The sequence below is a fragment of the Cupressus sempervirens genome, chromosome 9, assembly GCF_028749045.1.
Source record: "Cupressus sempervirens isolate cs-2001-9-10 chromosome 9, ASM2874904v1, whole genome shotgun sequence".
Classification (NCBI taxonomy): domain Eukaryota; kingdom Viridiplantae; phylum Streptophyta; class Pinopsida; order Cupressales; family Cupressaceae; genus Cupressus; species Cupressus sempervirens.
In genome coordinates, this window is record NC_143126.1 from 678824270 (window position 1) to 678842769 (window position 18500).

At 32.1% G+C, this 18500-nt stretch overlaps 1 protein-coding gene across 1 annotated transcript; it reads right to left on the bottom strand.

Moving 5' to 3' along the window:
• Positions 1-565: 565 nt before the first annotated feature.
• LOC149540550 (protein VACUOLELESS GAMETOPHYTES-like) lies at positions 566-1168 on the bottom strand. Its single transcript, XM_089802706.1, has one exon. The coding sequence runs from the start codon at positions 1166-1168 to the stop codon at positions 566-568; it is 603 nt and encodes a 200-aa protein (XP_089658832.1).
• Between the last annotated feature and the right edge of the window lie 17332 nt (positions 1169-18500).

Below are 18500 nucleotides of genomic sequence, written 5' to 3' on the forward strand. Positions count from 1 at the left end.
CCAACCTGTAGTAGATAAATGAAGCCAGGACACAGATTTCGAAACAACGAAAGAGATGCCAATATAAACCAGAGTTCCCTTCGCATCTGTATTGACTTGGTGTGAAGATTTAACAAATTATCTCATAGAAATTTGAACAGAAATAGAAAATTTAACAAAGCAGAACTTGTGATAGCTGAAATAGGAAATTTAACAAAGCAGAACTTGTGATAGCTGAAACAGGAAATTTAACAAAGCAGAACTTGTGATATTGCTATTAGTTATATTTGTGATATTGCTATGGAAATTTAAGTGTGTGATTCTGAGTCAAACATCCAAAGCAAAACTTCTCCACGCAAACTTCAATTTTGATTATCACAACGATTTGACTAATACAGATCTACCAGTAATACAGTAGTGAAGGACCAAACCCTGGCTTGGAAAGAAAACACGACTACGGAAACCCAAAAACTGATCCCTACTTAAACCACAAATTCAGAAACTTGTACCGTTGTCTTACAACTCTATTCCAATAGCTGTTGTTGCATAAAATTATAAGATAATTAACAAGTCGGTTATATCTATGCTATGTGCAGCAGCAGCAGTTGCCAGTAAGCCAACGGTCATATTTCATGCTTGCAATCCCGTGCTCCGGAAGACCATTAATGTCCACCTTCACACACATCAAATCCACTCGAAGCCTGCACGACATTTCATCACATCTATAACTCCACCCACTTTTATTCTCGTTGCATCTGCTGCAACTGAATGTTCCCCCTGTGTCCATTATAAGTTGCACAGGATGCTCTTGGTGGGCGCCATAGTTAAGAGTAGTAGGCAGCGCAATACAGAGCGGATGAAGGCGCAAAGGATTCAATGAATCTATCATTGGCGATTGATACATGAACCCTTTGAGAACCTCCCCACAGGCATCACAATCATGCTTAAAACAGGTTTTTTTCCTGAATCTAAACTCACAGTTGGGGTAAAATGGATGAACATAAGAATCTGGATAAGCCCCACACACTTCGTGTAGTTTGAAGCTTGGGCAGAAGTTGCAGGAATAACCAATATTGGCTCCATACTCTTTGCATCCATTGCATTTGTATGGAGAAAGACCTTCGCAGAGAGTGAGGGGATGCTTATGCCGAGGAGTACAGTTGGAGATAATCTTTGGATAGGCTTCCATCAAGCTAACCCTCAGAGTTTTCCCTAAATTCTATAGATATATAATTATCCTGCACATTGCTGTATGAGTTGGCTTAGTCTGAGTATCAAGTAATTATAGAGTTGAAGGGGATGATTCTTAAGATCCGCGAACCATGGTGGATGCTGCGTTGAAAGTTCTTTGTCTTCAATATTAAACTCATTTCGTAGGATAGTTGGGTTGTCCGAAATCTTAGTCCACATCACGACTCGCATAGCCGGTTTAACTTATTCTTTTCGAAATATGAAAGTTAACAAATTTGATGAAGTTTTATCACACGATTTAGATGTAATGAGAGGTAAATGCATGATCACTACTTTTCAAAGTCCCTTTTTTATTTGAATTGTAGTAAGTAGTCATGTTGATTTACACTTAAATTTTAAATATCAATTAAAAAATGATTCATTCTTTCTTTTTATATATTAAAAATAATAATTAAATCTAATTTAAGGTCTGTTTGGTTGCTGGAATAGGAGTAGAAAATTCAGAATATGTATAAACCACTACTTATGAAACATCTAAGATCCAATGAGTGCGACACTGCAAGTGTTTCATTCATTGTCACCAAGATAGATTTGTGTAAACCACTATTTATAAAACATGGGTCAATGGTCAATGAGTTTGACTAAAAATTACATTGAAATATCACAATTTAATTTGTTGTGAAAAATGCCCTGTACTTGTCAATTGACTAACTTAAGAAGAATAGTTCATAAGATACAACAGTAGAGAAAAAATTTGTAAATGAAATTGCAAACAGACTGCTAAGTGTTTTGATAACGATCTCAGGAAAAGAAATAAGAATTCTATCTTAATATAAACTTGCCATTAAATCAAAAACCTTTCATAAGAAACTGAGTTAGAAGAAGCTGTCCCATTCCAATTTTATACAAACGTTTCTTTTATCGACGAAATTTCCCTGAAAAAAATAAAAGAGCGCAAATTTCTGCGTGGCTGGTCTTAGCACGGAATTGTGACCACAATTGATTCTGACAGGCGGGACCAGTTCTAATAAAATAAAAGCCGCACTAAATGTTTCGTTTTCAGCGAACTTTCCTACTAAATTTATATTTGCCTGTGTGGGGTGAAACGAGGGACTGATGGACTTTATAATTACAATAACAGCGACCGACGGACTTTCGCATTTGAGAGTCAATCTGACTAACCGCAGTTCACAAAGGGAAATTTCTACGCAGCGCTCTAACCGTAGTTAGCGCAGGAAATGAATCGCCGTAACACCAAGCGGAACTGATGCCAAATTAGAGTAATAGAGAGACTCGTATAAATATATACATTAAGGAAATAACTATGTGTAGCTTACACCAATGGCATTCTCCGCGAGGATTATCTGCAGCAGTAATCCTCGGCACAAGCACGAGCTTACCCTTTGTGAGGGTCTTTACCCTTTCAACTGCAACGGATGCAAAGAAAATGGAACCCATATTGGCTATTGCTGCACCTCCGGCTGCCAAAACTTCACGCTGCACCAAGTATGCGGGGCGTACCCGGACGTATTTGTTCATCCGTTTTATCCGACATATGAGTTTAGATTCAGGAAAAAGACCCGTCTGAACCACGATTGCGATGCTTGTGGTGAAGATATAAGAGGGTTTATGTATGAAGCGGCAACCGGTAATGTATTGAGGCCGTTGAGACTTCATCCCCTTTGCCTTGCGCTTCCCACGCGTCTGAATTATGGCATACACAAGGAGCACAGTGTGAAGCTCATTATGGGAACTGGGGGATGTTTTAGTTGTAGCAGGTGCAACAAGAGTAAATCGGGGTGGAGTTACAGATGTGATAATATTGGGTGCAGGTTTCGAGTGGATTTGGGGTGTGCGAAGGATGATATTGACGTTCTCGGCGCTTTCTATACCAAACATGAATGAGAATGACAGAGGCCTAAGATAATCTCTTGGGAGATGATGCAGGAAAGAAACGTTTGTTTTAGCACTAAAATTAGGGGTAATGAATTAGGGTACTACTCTTGTACATAGAATTGATGGCTATGATCTCGATTTGTATTTTTAACTAGGGAGCTTTGTGCTGTGAAATAGAATTTCTTAGTAAGCCGGGCTTTTCTCCTTCACTTATTCCAATTGCAGAGTTGCAATAGTTATAATCATTGTACCATACGTGATAGAAAAAGTAATCTAGGTTTATTTTTTGTTTTGTTGTAATTACGCTTGTTGGTGCATAAGTTTCATTGCACATATTTATTTTGGAGTTTATCTTAGCTAACAGAAATCTTAGTTTAAGTTTCATTACACAATTTTCTTTTGAAGTTTATCTTATCGATTAGAGATCTTAGCTAGTTTCCATATCTGAAACTTTGGGAAAAAACAAATTGGCAAAATCTGACCTAAGGTTTAAAAGATTCATGAGATGCGCTAAATTAGTGTGAGCGGCTTCCGGAGCTTTCCCTCGATATTTATATATCTCTATTGAAATTCGGACGTTTGTTAGAGTTAAATAATTGAACGGCTGTTCATTACAGAGCTTGAAGAGCGTGTACAGCATCACGGGCAATATGTCCGTTAAGGAAAATCGAGGCAGCAAAGCTTATTTTCAAAAGGAATAAGAAAACTGCTGGAAAAACGGAATATAATGATTTTCTTATTACTATGAAATAGTTCGACGCTTCTTTCTTAAAGGTTTAACAGTTAATGAAAGAGAGATTTATAGCAATTTATAGGGCAGGTCTTTATTGGCATTTTTAGTTTAACATGTTATCTTTTCCTTTTTAAACCGTAGTAGTTTAATTTCTCAAAAAAAAGTTTATTTATTATTTTATTGTATTTGTTTAATTTATTTAGAGTTGGTTCTTAAATATTCATTAATAATATTAAAAAGGTTGTGCAATCATTAATGGTATTTTTAGTAATATTTGTTTTGATAAAAACAATAATTAATTCATTTCTAGATTATTATTTTTTCTATTATTAAAACTTTGTACGGGAAATATTCAAGCTGTCATAATCGAGAGGCAAAAATTATCGAACATTGTGCCCTGACAATGACAAGAGAAACTTTATGCGCTAATAAACACATTACAAGAAAACCCAAAATTAGATTTTTATTTTCAAACAATATAATACAAGAACTCTGGCTATTACAACTCCATTTGCAGAGGCAATCACAATATCCTGGCTGGCTTGAAGAGAATACTATCACAGCACAAAGGGCTACACTTAAAATTGGTACAAATGGAGATGACTAAACTCCAGCAGATCCAGAGTCACAGCAAAGCTAAATTCCTAATCCTTCTGTGCCATCATAGTCAGGGTAAAAAGGATGAACATAGATGCCTGGATAAGCACAACACACCTCGTGTAGTGTGAAGCTTGGGCAGAAGCTGCAGGAATAGCCAGTAATGGATCCATTGCATTTGTATGGAGAAAGACCTTCGCCGAGAGTGAGAGGATGCTTATGCCGAGGATTACTGTTGGGGGGCCGATAATCCTTGGGTTTTATGCCATATTTGGCACTAGCCTCTACAGAGAAATCTATTATAAAACCGAATACATATTTATATCATTTGCCCTAACCTCTACAATGGGCTTGGTCTCAACCGGTGGTTCGAACCCCACTTTGATGCTGCGTCGAAATTTCTTCCTGAGAAAAGAGACATTTTCTAGTATGGATAGAATTCGAATAGACTTTTCGCTACCCGCAACAATAAATTTTAGGTTGCTTCGTTCGGCGTAAGCGGGAAACACGGAATCAATGATTCCGCTTATTATTAAATTTTTGCGTTGAACGGGTCCGGAAAATTGGAATATATATAAGTCGCAAGTCCGTGGTAGGCAGTGGCCGCCAAGTTCGTCCGTTCTTCCCATGTAGTGGGAATCGAATACTTCGTGGGAAAGCCGTAACATCCACGTGCGTACCCTATTCCGCTAGTCAATACTGTGTATTTAGAACCTGGTAGGATTATTCCAACTAAAGGTTTTCTCTAAAATTGTTAGAAAGTGTAGAGTTCTAAATGTGTAAATATTTTGCGTGAATATTATTAGTTCGTGTAACTAATGCATTCAGTAGATGCCACTAGAATTTTTTCCCAGTACTGGTTTTATATAATGTTCATATTTGTCATTGAAATGTTTATCGATTATCTTTTCTTTATTTTTTCCATCGTAAAAGTTTTTATGTTCTTTGAATGAACAATCAGTGTTTTAGAATTTTTTTCCTTCAACTTTTCATTTGCCAATACTTTTGTATTTTGTGGTTTTTGGAACTAGTGGGTAAGAATGACAACAAAAAACTTGTGTCTAGGAAAAGACACATTTCTACCATTTTGTGAGTTGTGGACTATCAACATTATTTGATACAGGGAAGTGCATTTACTAAGTATGATCTTAGTTGAAAATAGGCTATAAAGTATTGTTTATAAAGTAAATAGTTAATGCCGGTGATTGTCTGTATTCTATCCATTTTATGGTTGCGTGAGAATTTAGGTATTGTGACATTAACTTTCCAGACAATGTTACTATTGCAAAGTACATCTCCACTCATGCACATATCCATTTGTCTGACTGCACGGTATTCGAATTAAATTATTTGTCTAACTACATAGTATTTGAATTAAATTATACAATCTTTTGTTTATTGCAAGATCCCTTGAAAAACAATTGAATCGAATACGACATTCTCAATGTGGGTGTTCATAAGTTAGAAATAGAGATATGAGCACAGGTGTATGGATATTCAACTGAGAGAAATGTGCAGAGCTCTTGGTTCTTATCAGGTATGCAACTCTTTCTTTACGCATTATGATGGCTGATTTGCTAAAAATTTGTGATAGTTTTTTTTCTATGTTTGTCAATGCATTTGTTTTCATTGAGGTGTGGGATGCTTGTTGTTTTCATTTTAATGTCAAATCTAATGTCCTCCTTTGTAATTTCTGAGTACTTGAATATCCTCCAAAGTTTTCTCCTAGTGGTGAGGAGGATTGTCTTCAGAGAAGGTTGCAGATGGGGTGTTGAGCATTTGCATTGAATTTTCCTTATCAACCTGTCTTAGGTTTTTTTGGACATACTGTGTATTCGTTTTGAAGAATAAGTTTTTCTTTGCATCTTAAGACCTTGTTTGAAGTTGCAAGAAGATTATTCCTACCAATTCCATTTGCATTTTTTAAAAACCCTTTCAACAATATATTTGAACATATCCATTGTATTCCATGAGATAATATATCTTTGGAATAGAGACTTGCGTGCTCTGTATCTACTTCCATAGTTGCAAGAAAATCAACTAGAACACCTCTATTTTGGGTGTCCCTACTAGGCCATATTGTGCTCAAAATGCAACCATTTAAATCCCATAGGCCATATGTTTGAAAGATGACATGCCTTGCAAGCACCAAGAATGGTGGCATGGATTTATGGAGGCATTCTCCACTTGATTATGTGTTTTCTTCCTTCAATGAGGAAAATGCTTCATAAACCATGTCTTGAAGATTGTTTGAAAATGTTATCCCCAAAACTTAAGCTCAAAACTTAAGATTGTGTGCTACTGTAGTTGTGGGTTACATATCCAAAGCGTGGCTATTTTAATCAATCCTTTTCTTCTTTTATCTACTATTCATTTAAATCTAGCATTTTAAGGGGCCTGAGTTGATTGTAGTTAGGATAATTAAATATTTTTAAACAAGGGTAAAACATTAATCTCTCACCAAAGGAAGACAAGGCTCATGACTTAAATACTAATGATTTTTTTAAAAATTATTTTAGATAATTGCAGATTCTAGTTTACTTTTCAAGATGTTTATGAATGGTGTGGACTACATCCATGTGTCCAGATTATTTTCTTTGACTGTAGAATTTTAGAAGAGGCTATATTTTTCATTATTATTATTGCTTGCAGAATTGTACTATTTGTACGTTTCATAAATTGTTTTAGTTCTTTATTTCATCTAGTTGAATAGCAGCCCAATTTTTCAACATAACTTTTACCCATAATTTTCTTTAATAATTACTATGAATTGTTAATGCTTGAATCAATTTTAAGGTTGTTTTAGTATGCCATTGCAAAGATTGGTCCATCAATGAAGTGTCTTTCCTGAAACAATTTTGGCAATTACATGGATGATCTAGGTAGGTTGAAGCAGATTTGGATTCTTAAATTTAGCTCTTTTCCTTCTGTTTGAAAAATATAGAAGCCGTATATAGACTGTATCATATCCTATTGATGGATCAAGAAGGCCATAATTTCTTAACTAAAATCATCATAAATTAAGGAAGTAGTAGGTAATTCACGTTTCTTAAATATATTATTCTTTGTTGTATAATAAGGTTTTTAAATAATTTACAATTATAATTGTAAAGAGTGGCTTGAATTTTTTATACAATTTCTGCACAATAACATTTTTCTGTACTTATTAGCTAGCTCCAAGTCCATCAACTATTGTAAGGAGATTATTTGTGATTTATATTGCAAACAAATTTCCAAATTCTACATGCAATTTGTATCATCAATATAGATTGGATAAGCTTAAAATACGTAGTCAGCTATTCTGTCATCTATTACTAGATTACTTTAAGTATTTGTAATATGAATTTCACCTTCCTATGGAACACAAAGACTAGAAACTTCTTTCTCAAAGTTATATCTAATTATGAAAAAATGTTGAACTCAAGCTTCAAGTTTGTAAGTCTAGTTATGATGTGGGCTATTATGTTTTTAAAATGATTTCTCATCCATTTTAGACTTCTTCTAAATTTTCTTATGAGTAGAATATTGAGAGCAACAAAATTTATCCAATGTTGACCTTCTTAAGCATCTTTGTGTGATCCAAGGGGTCATGGATAGATCATATAAGTGGACCCTTAAAATAGTTATACATAATATGACACAAGTAGAAAGGTAAAATTCTCATTTTCTTTTACTTAACAAAGTGAACTTCTATAAATGTTTCAAATGTGCAGTAAAAAATCTAATCATTTAATAAAAAAGAGAGAATTTTTTTTAACACTAGAAGTAAGCTTCTCTTCAGATTACGAGGGCTTGTTTCTTTCAATCCTAATTTATACAAATTTTTCCTAGTTTTTTTGGGAAAAGTTTTAATTACCTTTTTTTTTCATTTTAAGGACAATTGCCTAAATTTCTCTTTTTATGTTTAACTCTCTAATTAAACTATTTAGTTTAAAATTATAATTAAAAATAAAATATTTGAATAATTAAAATGAATAATAATTTAAATATTTATATATAAACCTTATATAAAGTTTGATTGCATGTCATAGTATTGTTATTAGATTATGCAATTAAAGTAAATAAAAGATGTGGCTATGAAAATATAAGGAGACCATTAAGTCATTCATCTTCCAATCTTGCAATATTTTCTTCTCAAGTTTACCAATTTTTTTCTTTCTCCCTCCTTGTGCAAGGTTTTATCATTTTACTATTTAATCTTAGATGTGCTTGTATTGAAAATTTTAACATGGAAGTATTAAAGCATGGATTGTGTTTATTTTTACCATTAATGTTTCAGAGCACAGAAACAGAGTAAAAACAAAAATGAACAAGAGATGCAAGAGAAAATAAGCACTTGTGTATTTACCATGTGTTGGCCATGCAACATATATCCTCAATTCGCATACATGTAATGGAGGGACTCTATAGAGATTTGAGATTGTTTGTTGAATAGGGTTTTGATGATGACGGTTCTTAGTGATTTGTTGACTATAATTATTATGTAGGAGATACTTAGCCCATTTTTTAAACTCTCCATTAGACATGAGTTATTTTGACAGTTGTGCTCTTTGTATGGCTATATGTATTGCTTTATACTAGTATTATAGACACCATGTAATTGTTAGATAGTGGACTTTGGTCATAGATTTTAGATAGACTCTAATCCATTTTTTTGAAATTAGTCCAAAAAGTACCACAAGCATTACTGAAATGCTAAATGCAAGAACCTACCGATGTTATTATTGCACAAGAGTTCTAATGAAACATGATAATAGCCATATTTATATATGTAAATTTTGTAAGAGAAGAACATTATGTTTTCATGCTACATATCCTAGGTCTAAATACATTTAAATATCCTAGGTTTGATTAGCCTTAAATAAGATATTATATAGCTTTTTGAAATATATTTAGACATATTATCTATTATGGTGGATAACAATATAAAATAGGTTTTTCTTAATATGCAAAGATCTTCTATTGTTTTTAAATTAGGATTTGTGCTTTAAGAAGGAAAAAAATGATGCATTTCTTTGTTTCATTCAATTTTTCAATAAGAAAAATGATACAACTTAAACAAATATATATTTTTATCAAATAAAATAAAATCTATACACTTCATTTAGGAAAGTATTTACTGATTACAATCGTTTTTGTGGTAGCATATCTCCATGTACAAATAAGAGCTATGCTTCCAATGAAGTTCAATTTTATGTCCAATTATAATAAGTGGAAGCTATGACTATATTTTGAAGCTTAAATGCATTTGTAAGGATTTTTTTATATATTTGAGTAGAGATAAAACATTTTTTATTATTTCTTAGAAATGAGCAAATTCAACATTCCATGGACACCTAGCTTGTCTCCTGACTAAAATAGTGATTTGTAATTGTAGATGTGCTAATGTTGCTTGACATTTGTTTGGGGAACAGTGAAATAAATGTCCATTTTGAAATATTTTACTATCTAAAGGAGCTTGGATAGTACAATTCACTATCTAATTTTCAAATAAATTGTGGTAGATTTAGGCTACCAACAATGTGTGATCGCATTTATATTCCAAGTCTAGGTGCTCATTGGGATTGTCCCTTGAGTGGTGCAATTGAGTAAGCACATTTGGAAAATGTATTTGTTATAGAATGCCCAAATATTGAGAAATCCTTGCGCATTGTTGTTGGTGAAGATTTTTTGCAAAATAGATATGGAACAATACATTATCCAAACATTGTTTGAAAATTCCTCACCAATTTCATGGATCTTTTTGAAAATGAGGAACTTGTAAATCAACTAGCAAATGGATATGTGAAGAACTACTTTACACCTCCTAAAGACTACAATGCATATGTAATAGAGATGAGTAATGCACCCATAGGTGGCTTGTTCTCCCTTGAAACTTTAAGCTCTTCCGCTTTTACAACTTGTGTGTATAATTCCCTAAAAATTGCTATCAAAACTAAGTTCAAATCTGTTGTGAATCATGCATTGCATGCTCATCGTTCCTTATTTTCAGAACAAGATGCATTGAGGATTGCAAATGTTTGCAAGACAATGATATTCCTACAAATGCATATGTATCCTCCTTAAATGTTATGGGAGAGCTGCTTGTCATTGGTCAACATTTGAAAGATAAATTTGATGATTCAATGACTTGTGTAGTGAAAACATTTTTGTAAACAGATGCAATGATATTAAAACTATGCATTGTAATCTTCTTGTAACAATGTGACATTTTAAGTTAGTATTGTTTAGTCAATGTCTCTTCATAGATAATTATAGTAAATAATAGAATAAAATGACACATTTGAATTGAAATGTAAACTTATTTTATTGAAGCAATAAAAATTTAACAATAAAAAATGCAAACCATTTTCAAAAAATTGTATAAGAAAGGAAGACATTAACCAATGGATCTATTCTTTTATAGACGATGTCTTATTACAAAGTAATAAACCTTTTTTGGTAATAATGTCTTATTCAATGATGGCTATGTATTATTATGTCTTGCACTAATTTTTTTAAATATTTGGTTATTTCCATGTTGGAAAAGGATTTAAAAAACTAATTATTGAATATGTGGGAATCTTAGATGTCTCATAATGTTGAATGTTTTGAATTTCAGGACCTATTGGAGCATGTTACAAGTACTTCAAAATTTCAATAGATCTAATATCATCAATTGCAACAATCTGGTATGTTTCCATACCAACTTTTCCAAATACAAGTTTAATTTTCACCTATAACTATATTGACAAAGTAATGATTAGTACATCTTATATCATTAATTAGTTTCACTCCTGCTGGTATTATTTTTGGTAAACATTTATATTTATAAGAATAAAAAAATAGATAAATCTTTATGTTTTATTATGTTTTGATATAATTCAAATGCATTTATAGTTTTTGCAGTTTGAGTTGTTTGTAATGCATTGATATTCTTCCAATTGCTTATGTGTGCATTGCTAGTTTGACCATACATACCCATGACATTCTTGGTCAAAATGCATTTAGTTCTAAAAATATGTAAAGAGTAACAATGGACAACCTCCTCCTGTATTATATGAGTTTTTAATGTACTTTTGACTTTAAAATGTGCCATTTTTATATAAAAAATACAAATTAGTTAAATTCTTATTAGTTTCCTGTCAACAATATTTCCACAAAAGAATAACATTAAAGTTAAGATAAATCATAGAATTCATTAAAGCTTCCCAAAAATTAAGAGATGTTGCTTGTTGTGAACAATTTTGCCTCTCCACATTGTCTTAGTATAATTACTCTTAATGGATTTGGTACAATAAACTGCCCAATAGATCATCTCTTTGGAAGTTCTCATTCTATTGTCATTGAACAAATCCCACAACTTCCAACTGAATGCCAAAGAAAAATATTAGAAATAATTTTTTTTGAGAACTATGTAGCAATGTTTCCATACAATGGATGGGGAAACATTCAGCCAATACATGAGACCAATCAAATTTGTGTTCTATCTCCATTCATGACAAATGAAGAATTGATTTACCTAAAATATTTGGTAAAGGTATATAGGGAAGCTCATATCATATTTCATTTTCAAGCTAATATAATCCATTTCCCTCAAATAAATCACATTGCAGAAGAGTTGACCAATATTTTCAATCCAGCATGCAAAACACTATTTTGTCAGCTATCACCATTTAGGGTAGATGTTGAAGGCAAAAAACTTGTATGCATAATAAATCTTCTCATATCATACCCAACTCTTTCTCTTGAATGGATTATAAGACATGACAATATAGAGCTTGTAGGAAAATGGTATGATGATGAAACATGAGCGCTAGCAGCTAAGACCATAAAGCATCATTACTCGTATCATTATTTATTTTACTTTGCAAATAATGACATGTCTCCTGGCATTCATCTTGTAGTAGATATTTGAAGATGGTTCGTCCTAACTAGATGAATTAACTATTACAACATGAAAATTGCCAGAAGTAAATACATATGATATATAAGAGTATGCTCCATTTTTCATGCATTGGAAAATACTAGTGCAATATGTATATGCTCATTTGCATATTATTAATGTGTGCATACCTAAGTTTAGCTAACTATGTTTTTTGCTAGTATGAACTAGTAATAATTTCAACAATTACATTTCATATGTATATAGTCAATAATACTACAAAAATAAACTGTTCTACCATTTTACAAGGAGAACTAGTGATCAAATAATCAATTTCATATAATGTTTTGATTCCATGACAAAAAAAGGTGTTGTTAATCTTTTTTCCTCCTTTAGATTTATGTTGCCATTCTATAAGATATCCAATCCTATAAGTTTATCTTGAAAAGTGGTGAATGATAAGAAAAATAACTTGAATAGTTTACAAAAAAAACTCGAACCACACAAAGTAGAAAAACGTGCTTGTAAACATCATGTCTCATATGATGTCAATAAAATTATATGAGAGCATAATATGAGTATGATATCATCAGTTTCGATGGAAATGATCCTTTCTCAATACGTAAATTCCTTCTATAGAAATCTCACACTTTAAGAATAATGTGTATTTTGCAATGCCTAGTTGTTGAAGAATATGGAATTTATGAATGCATTGAAAAGGTGAACTATTATAGATTGACATGGTAGGCCATTCAAATCACTAATTATCATACTATTAGAAGACAAGTATTTAATTATTTATAATTATATGGTCCACTAGAAAAATAGCTTTAGGCATTTTGTAATAGAAGGTTTAACTATTCATTATGGCAGAGTGGAAACACTTTCAAGACATAACCATGGTATATGAAGTTCAAGGTTGCAATATACAAAAAATTCCCCCATAGAAAATTGTTCTGGTGATTTTTGAGAGCACCATGTCTCTACTTGAATTGTTCGTGATGCTTAATGTATGCATTCTTCTAATACTCTTCCTTGCTATTAAGGAAACACCTTTGTTCATTTTCCTATTAGTATCCAACATAATAATTTTTTATGTGACTTTGTACATAATTAAGAAATATATGTAGTGTGTAGAAGCTCAAAGAAGATAAGATAGAAAGAGAGACACATTTGGAGACTCAATGTTTCTACAATGCATCTTCCTATAAGCTATGGCTAGCTAAAAATGATGGTACTAACTAAAGAAATGTTACAATGGTTGTATTTTGAAATTTTTAATCAAGGACATTGTTCTTATTAGTTGTGCTATCAAGTAATTTCCCTTCAAATGATATGTACAAAGTGAGCAATCACCAAACTCCTGTAATACAACTACTTTTGCATTCATCACACTCTATCTCCTTCTAGTTGAAATAAGACTACTTCAACTACTTAGACTATTGGATAATGGTAGTCCATGGTTTGCATTATTGATCATTTCTAAAAAACAATTTGAATTGGTCTAATTTGTTCTCCAGTGCATTTGCTTTCGACATTATTAGTGAAATTTATAGATTTCAATACTTTTAATAAAATCTATGGTGCTATATTCAAAATAAAAAAAACCACGCTAAATGTCTTGCATTCTTCTACATAGCATTATGGTAGAAAGATTTTACTATATAATATCTTTGTTTGTTTCCTCTATTCAATTGGTCTACTTTGTCTAAATTGTTCATTGTCTTTACAGAACCAAAAAATAACCATGGCTTGTTTGAAAAAAAAAACAATTATTAATTTGGAGAATGAAGACACGTCTAGTTTTAAAGAAAACAAGATCTTGTCTACCAGATCCAAAAAGATGTCTGAAACATAGGAAATACAAGGGTGTCAAGAAACGTCCTTGGGATCACTATGCTGCAGAGATAAGGGATCCAAAAAATAAGTGTTGCCAATGGCTTGGAACATTTGAAATGCTAGAGGAAGTTGTAAATGCATACAATAAAGCACCACTCTCCATGAGAGGTGTAACAAAATGTGTGGATTGCTATAGAAAAATTGCAGGAGAAAACAATGATGCAATTGTCAATATGAAGCCATTCGTGATGAAAAATTTGCTCTGGCAGACCCCAATACATGAAGAGAAAAACATAATGCCTCATTATGAAACATCGACAACTATACCTGATGGCATACTATCACAAACACCATCCCTAGATGATATCCTATTTGCTAACAGAGTAATACCTAATGCACATTGTGTAATGACACCTACAAAATTGAATTTTTGTGTAGCCCAACATAGTAAAAATTGCCAATCATCAACAATTTTCCCCAACCAATATGGAACTAGTTATGTCCCACCATATACAATGTCATTATTAGGATTACTACTAAAGATAGTTACCCAATAGTCTTTTGGAAATGATAGTACATACAGTATGTACAAGTTAGACAATACTTGCAATGTGGATTCAAGCTTTCAAAAGAAACCAACTTTAACATACAATTGCAATGTTGGAGATTCGAATTTGTTGCAAACTGCTATGGAAATTTTAAAATTTGAAGGCTTTCACTATAAAGGACTACAAGAAGAGAGTGGTATTTCCTTTTATGATTTTTTCTTCCTTTTCTAATCATAGTCAATGGAGAACTTAATATACTGAAGTAATTTGAATAATTTGTAGAAATAGAATGCAGGAAAAGACATTTGAATATGAAGGATATCTAATTGTATTTTTCACATATTGTGGGGTATGACAAAATGATCAAGTGCAACATAGAACCAATCCTTCTATGGAACCCAAAAATCTACCCATATAATTAGATCCAAGCACTTATGATGTAAGTTTGTGCAATATGAATGAAACAAAGGTGTATAGAAGCAATTTTGTTGATGCGACAGAACCAAATGCAGGGTATGCAACATATGCATATACTCTTCCAACAAATAATATTGATAAGAACAGTTGTTAGTTATTGACAAGATAATTCTAGATATTGGTATTGTAAAGTGCAAGTTATCTGAAATTGAAAATGTTATAAATAATATAGAAAACACACTCCTCAAAGATGTACCTGGATCTATGCATCCAATATGAAATGTTTTGTACCATACAAAGGTTCTTGCACATAGGCCATAATCTTGAAGCATTCTATTCAACTCTCTATATGAAGCTTCTATACCACTATTAAAATGGTTGCAGACATATACACATATGCTATGCAATAAAAAAACTCTAGAATTTTTGATACAATGTAAAATAATTTTCTTCTTCCCGACTATACATGTGCAACATTGGTTTCAAAAAGTTTAAATAGAAATATTGTATGATAGATTATAAAAAATACATATTGAAATGTGGACACGTTGACAAATCATAATATTAGGCAACAAGAAATGCAAAGAGGAAATGAAAACTATAAGGAATAACAAAATATACATACTAGTAAGGATATCATTCGACAATCTCTCAGAAACACAAAAAAAATCATCCGATCTAAAAAGATAAGCAATAAAAGAATTAGTCCACAATGCAATAGAGGTAGTTTGAATAATATAAAAAATAATGCAATATTAATGGTCTACCTATATCACCAACAACTAATAATTTAAAAAGAATGCAAACAAGATCAAAGAAGACAACAATAGAAAGATATGAACTCCAAATAGAAGACACTCTAAAATATACCTATCCAATTTGTTAGACTTTGCATTTCAATAAAGATATCAAACATGTGAGAGCAAAGGAAAAAGATATATACAAAATGTTGACCCAACATAATTACCCAAATCACAATGCAAATATATGCAAAACAAGTGATAAAGCTCTGAAGCAATCAACGCTTCGAAATTTTGCAACACCAAAAAATATTGGAACAAATAATCCTTTGTAACATGTCAAATGTCTAAGTCAAATAGAGGAAAGGCTTCTATCCTTGAGAATTTCTTTTGCACAAATATGGGAACTAGGACATAAAAGATCACAAATGGGTCTAACTAGATCTATCATAAATATGATTGTCAATTTAAACATTGTGTAGAAGGCTTTGCCCATATCATTGAATAAAACATCAACAGTTGCTGCCTCCCTTAAGCGATGACTCAAATATAAGAGTGCATATCAAAAGGGAATGGTAAGACCCAATATTAGTATTGAACCCAAACATTCCTCAGATGTCCCAGAAGTACTATTAATCTTCAACTTCACATTGCTGTTTGGAAAATTTCCAATCATCCTTGTGGCTTTGATAAGCATCTTTATGATTGTAAAAACTATTTTCAATAGCTAATGGTGCATATGGAGAAGAATTTATCAAATGACTCATATGATGCTTATATTGTTGGAATCCATTTCATTGATGTTAACTTTGAGTCTTAGTTGTAAACTTTATACATTTATGTAAATATATAAGTTTTCATTTTCTTGACCAAATTATTTAACTAATATTTTATTGTATTCTTTTGGTACATTTTTTTAAAATTTTGGTTACCATAAGAATCATCATTGGAGAAAATATAGGTTCTTGTATATCTATTGTTTGTCAGAGATATTAATTTATGCTTGCATGTAATATTTTTAGAATTTTATAAAAAAAGTAGCGTATAAAGAAAGCTAGTTTTTTGGACTTCTAGAAATATTCAAAATCATCACACTTGGAAGTAGAGTATACTAATTTAAAAAAATTATGGCTAATGTATAGGAAGTCACAGAAGAGACATAAAATAAAGAAGACTTTCTTTTTTACCAATTATAGTGTATTATTAAATGTTGTACATATCGAGATGAAATATGAAATCAACCTTGTAACATTGATGAAGAGCTTAGAAAGGAAGGATTATCTAGATTGCAAGAGTTCAAATACAATATTGGTGATTGCTTATTTGACATTGTTGTATTTCTACTTGATTTCACCAAAACTTCAACTCAACTGCACAATGGCACAATAGATTACTTTTGCAAATGTCTTGAAAAACAAGATCCAGAAGCACCATACACATATAGTCATGAATTGCATCCTCTTACTATAGAAGAACTCCATAATGTAACCAATGGAAACACCTATTTGAGGAGAATGTGTCTCCTTACACAAGAAAGAAATAGAAGAAATAAAAATGGTTTATGGGGTGACATATTTTATATACACCAGATGTCAAAGTTTTTAAATATTTGTATCTATGTTTTCACATTGACAACAAGAAAGAAATACTTTGACTTCTATCAAAGTTTGAGTGAATATCGATACGGTTTACTCTTTCATGATTCAAATCCATGAAATAGACATTTTGAACCTTTGATTATGTTAGTGTAGTTATTTTATTTCCTAGTGGGTTATTTATTTTTCCCTATATTGCTATTTTTTTCTTACACTTTTAATAATCTTGCTTATGTTAATAAAGCATGTCTTATTTAGAAAGTGGTTGTGAGGTGTCAACTTCCTACATATGAGCATCCATTGTCTATCTTAGGAAGATACTTTGCTATCTTTAGTCCAATAGATGGTTGTTCCTCATTGGTCGGTGTTGCCACCTCCTCCCTCTTCCTAGTCTATTTAAGCATGCTACCTAGCTTGTATTTGTGATCGATTTCATTTGCATTACTCTCTTGGAGACTAACTCTATGTTGTTATTTTGATTTTATCAGTTGCATTGATAATTTAAGTATCTATTCTTTGCACTAGTTTTCTGGGTTATCAATCTTTTCAGATTCTAACATGGTATCAAAGCTTTTCTATGTGCAAGAGTAGATTTTAGTTTCCTTATTTGAGAGATTTGGGGGGGGGGGGGGGGGCTAATAAATTTTATTGAAGTTTTTTGAAAAATAAAGTATGCTCTTCTCTTGCATCTTTAGATGATTTTGAGAATCAGAAAAGTTTTAACAAAAATGTTTTTAATCTCTAGGGTTTCAATCTCAAATCTGACAACCAATGTGCATATTTGAATTTTTCAATCACTATTGCAGGTTCCAGCATGCCATTGATGGACTTAGGAAGTTGATCTAGCATTTTCATGTCATATTTTGGTTGCTGGGGTCATTTCTTGATTTTTGGAGCCATTTTTTTTACTGTTAAAGGTGTCTGATTTACACTACAACAACATCTTCTGTACATCAACAAGAAAATCGCTTTCTGGGTTTTGTTCGTAGCACCAAAAAAACTATCTACGTATCTTTTAGTTTTTTCATGCGAGCAATATATTTTGGAGAATAGAGCACCGAAAGCTACAACCATACCCCTCTCCATTGGTAGTCGCAGATT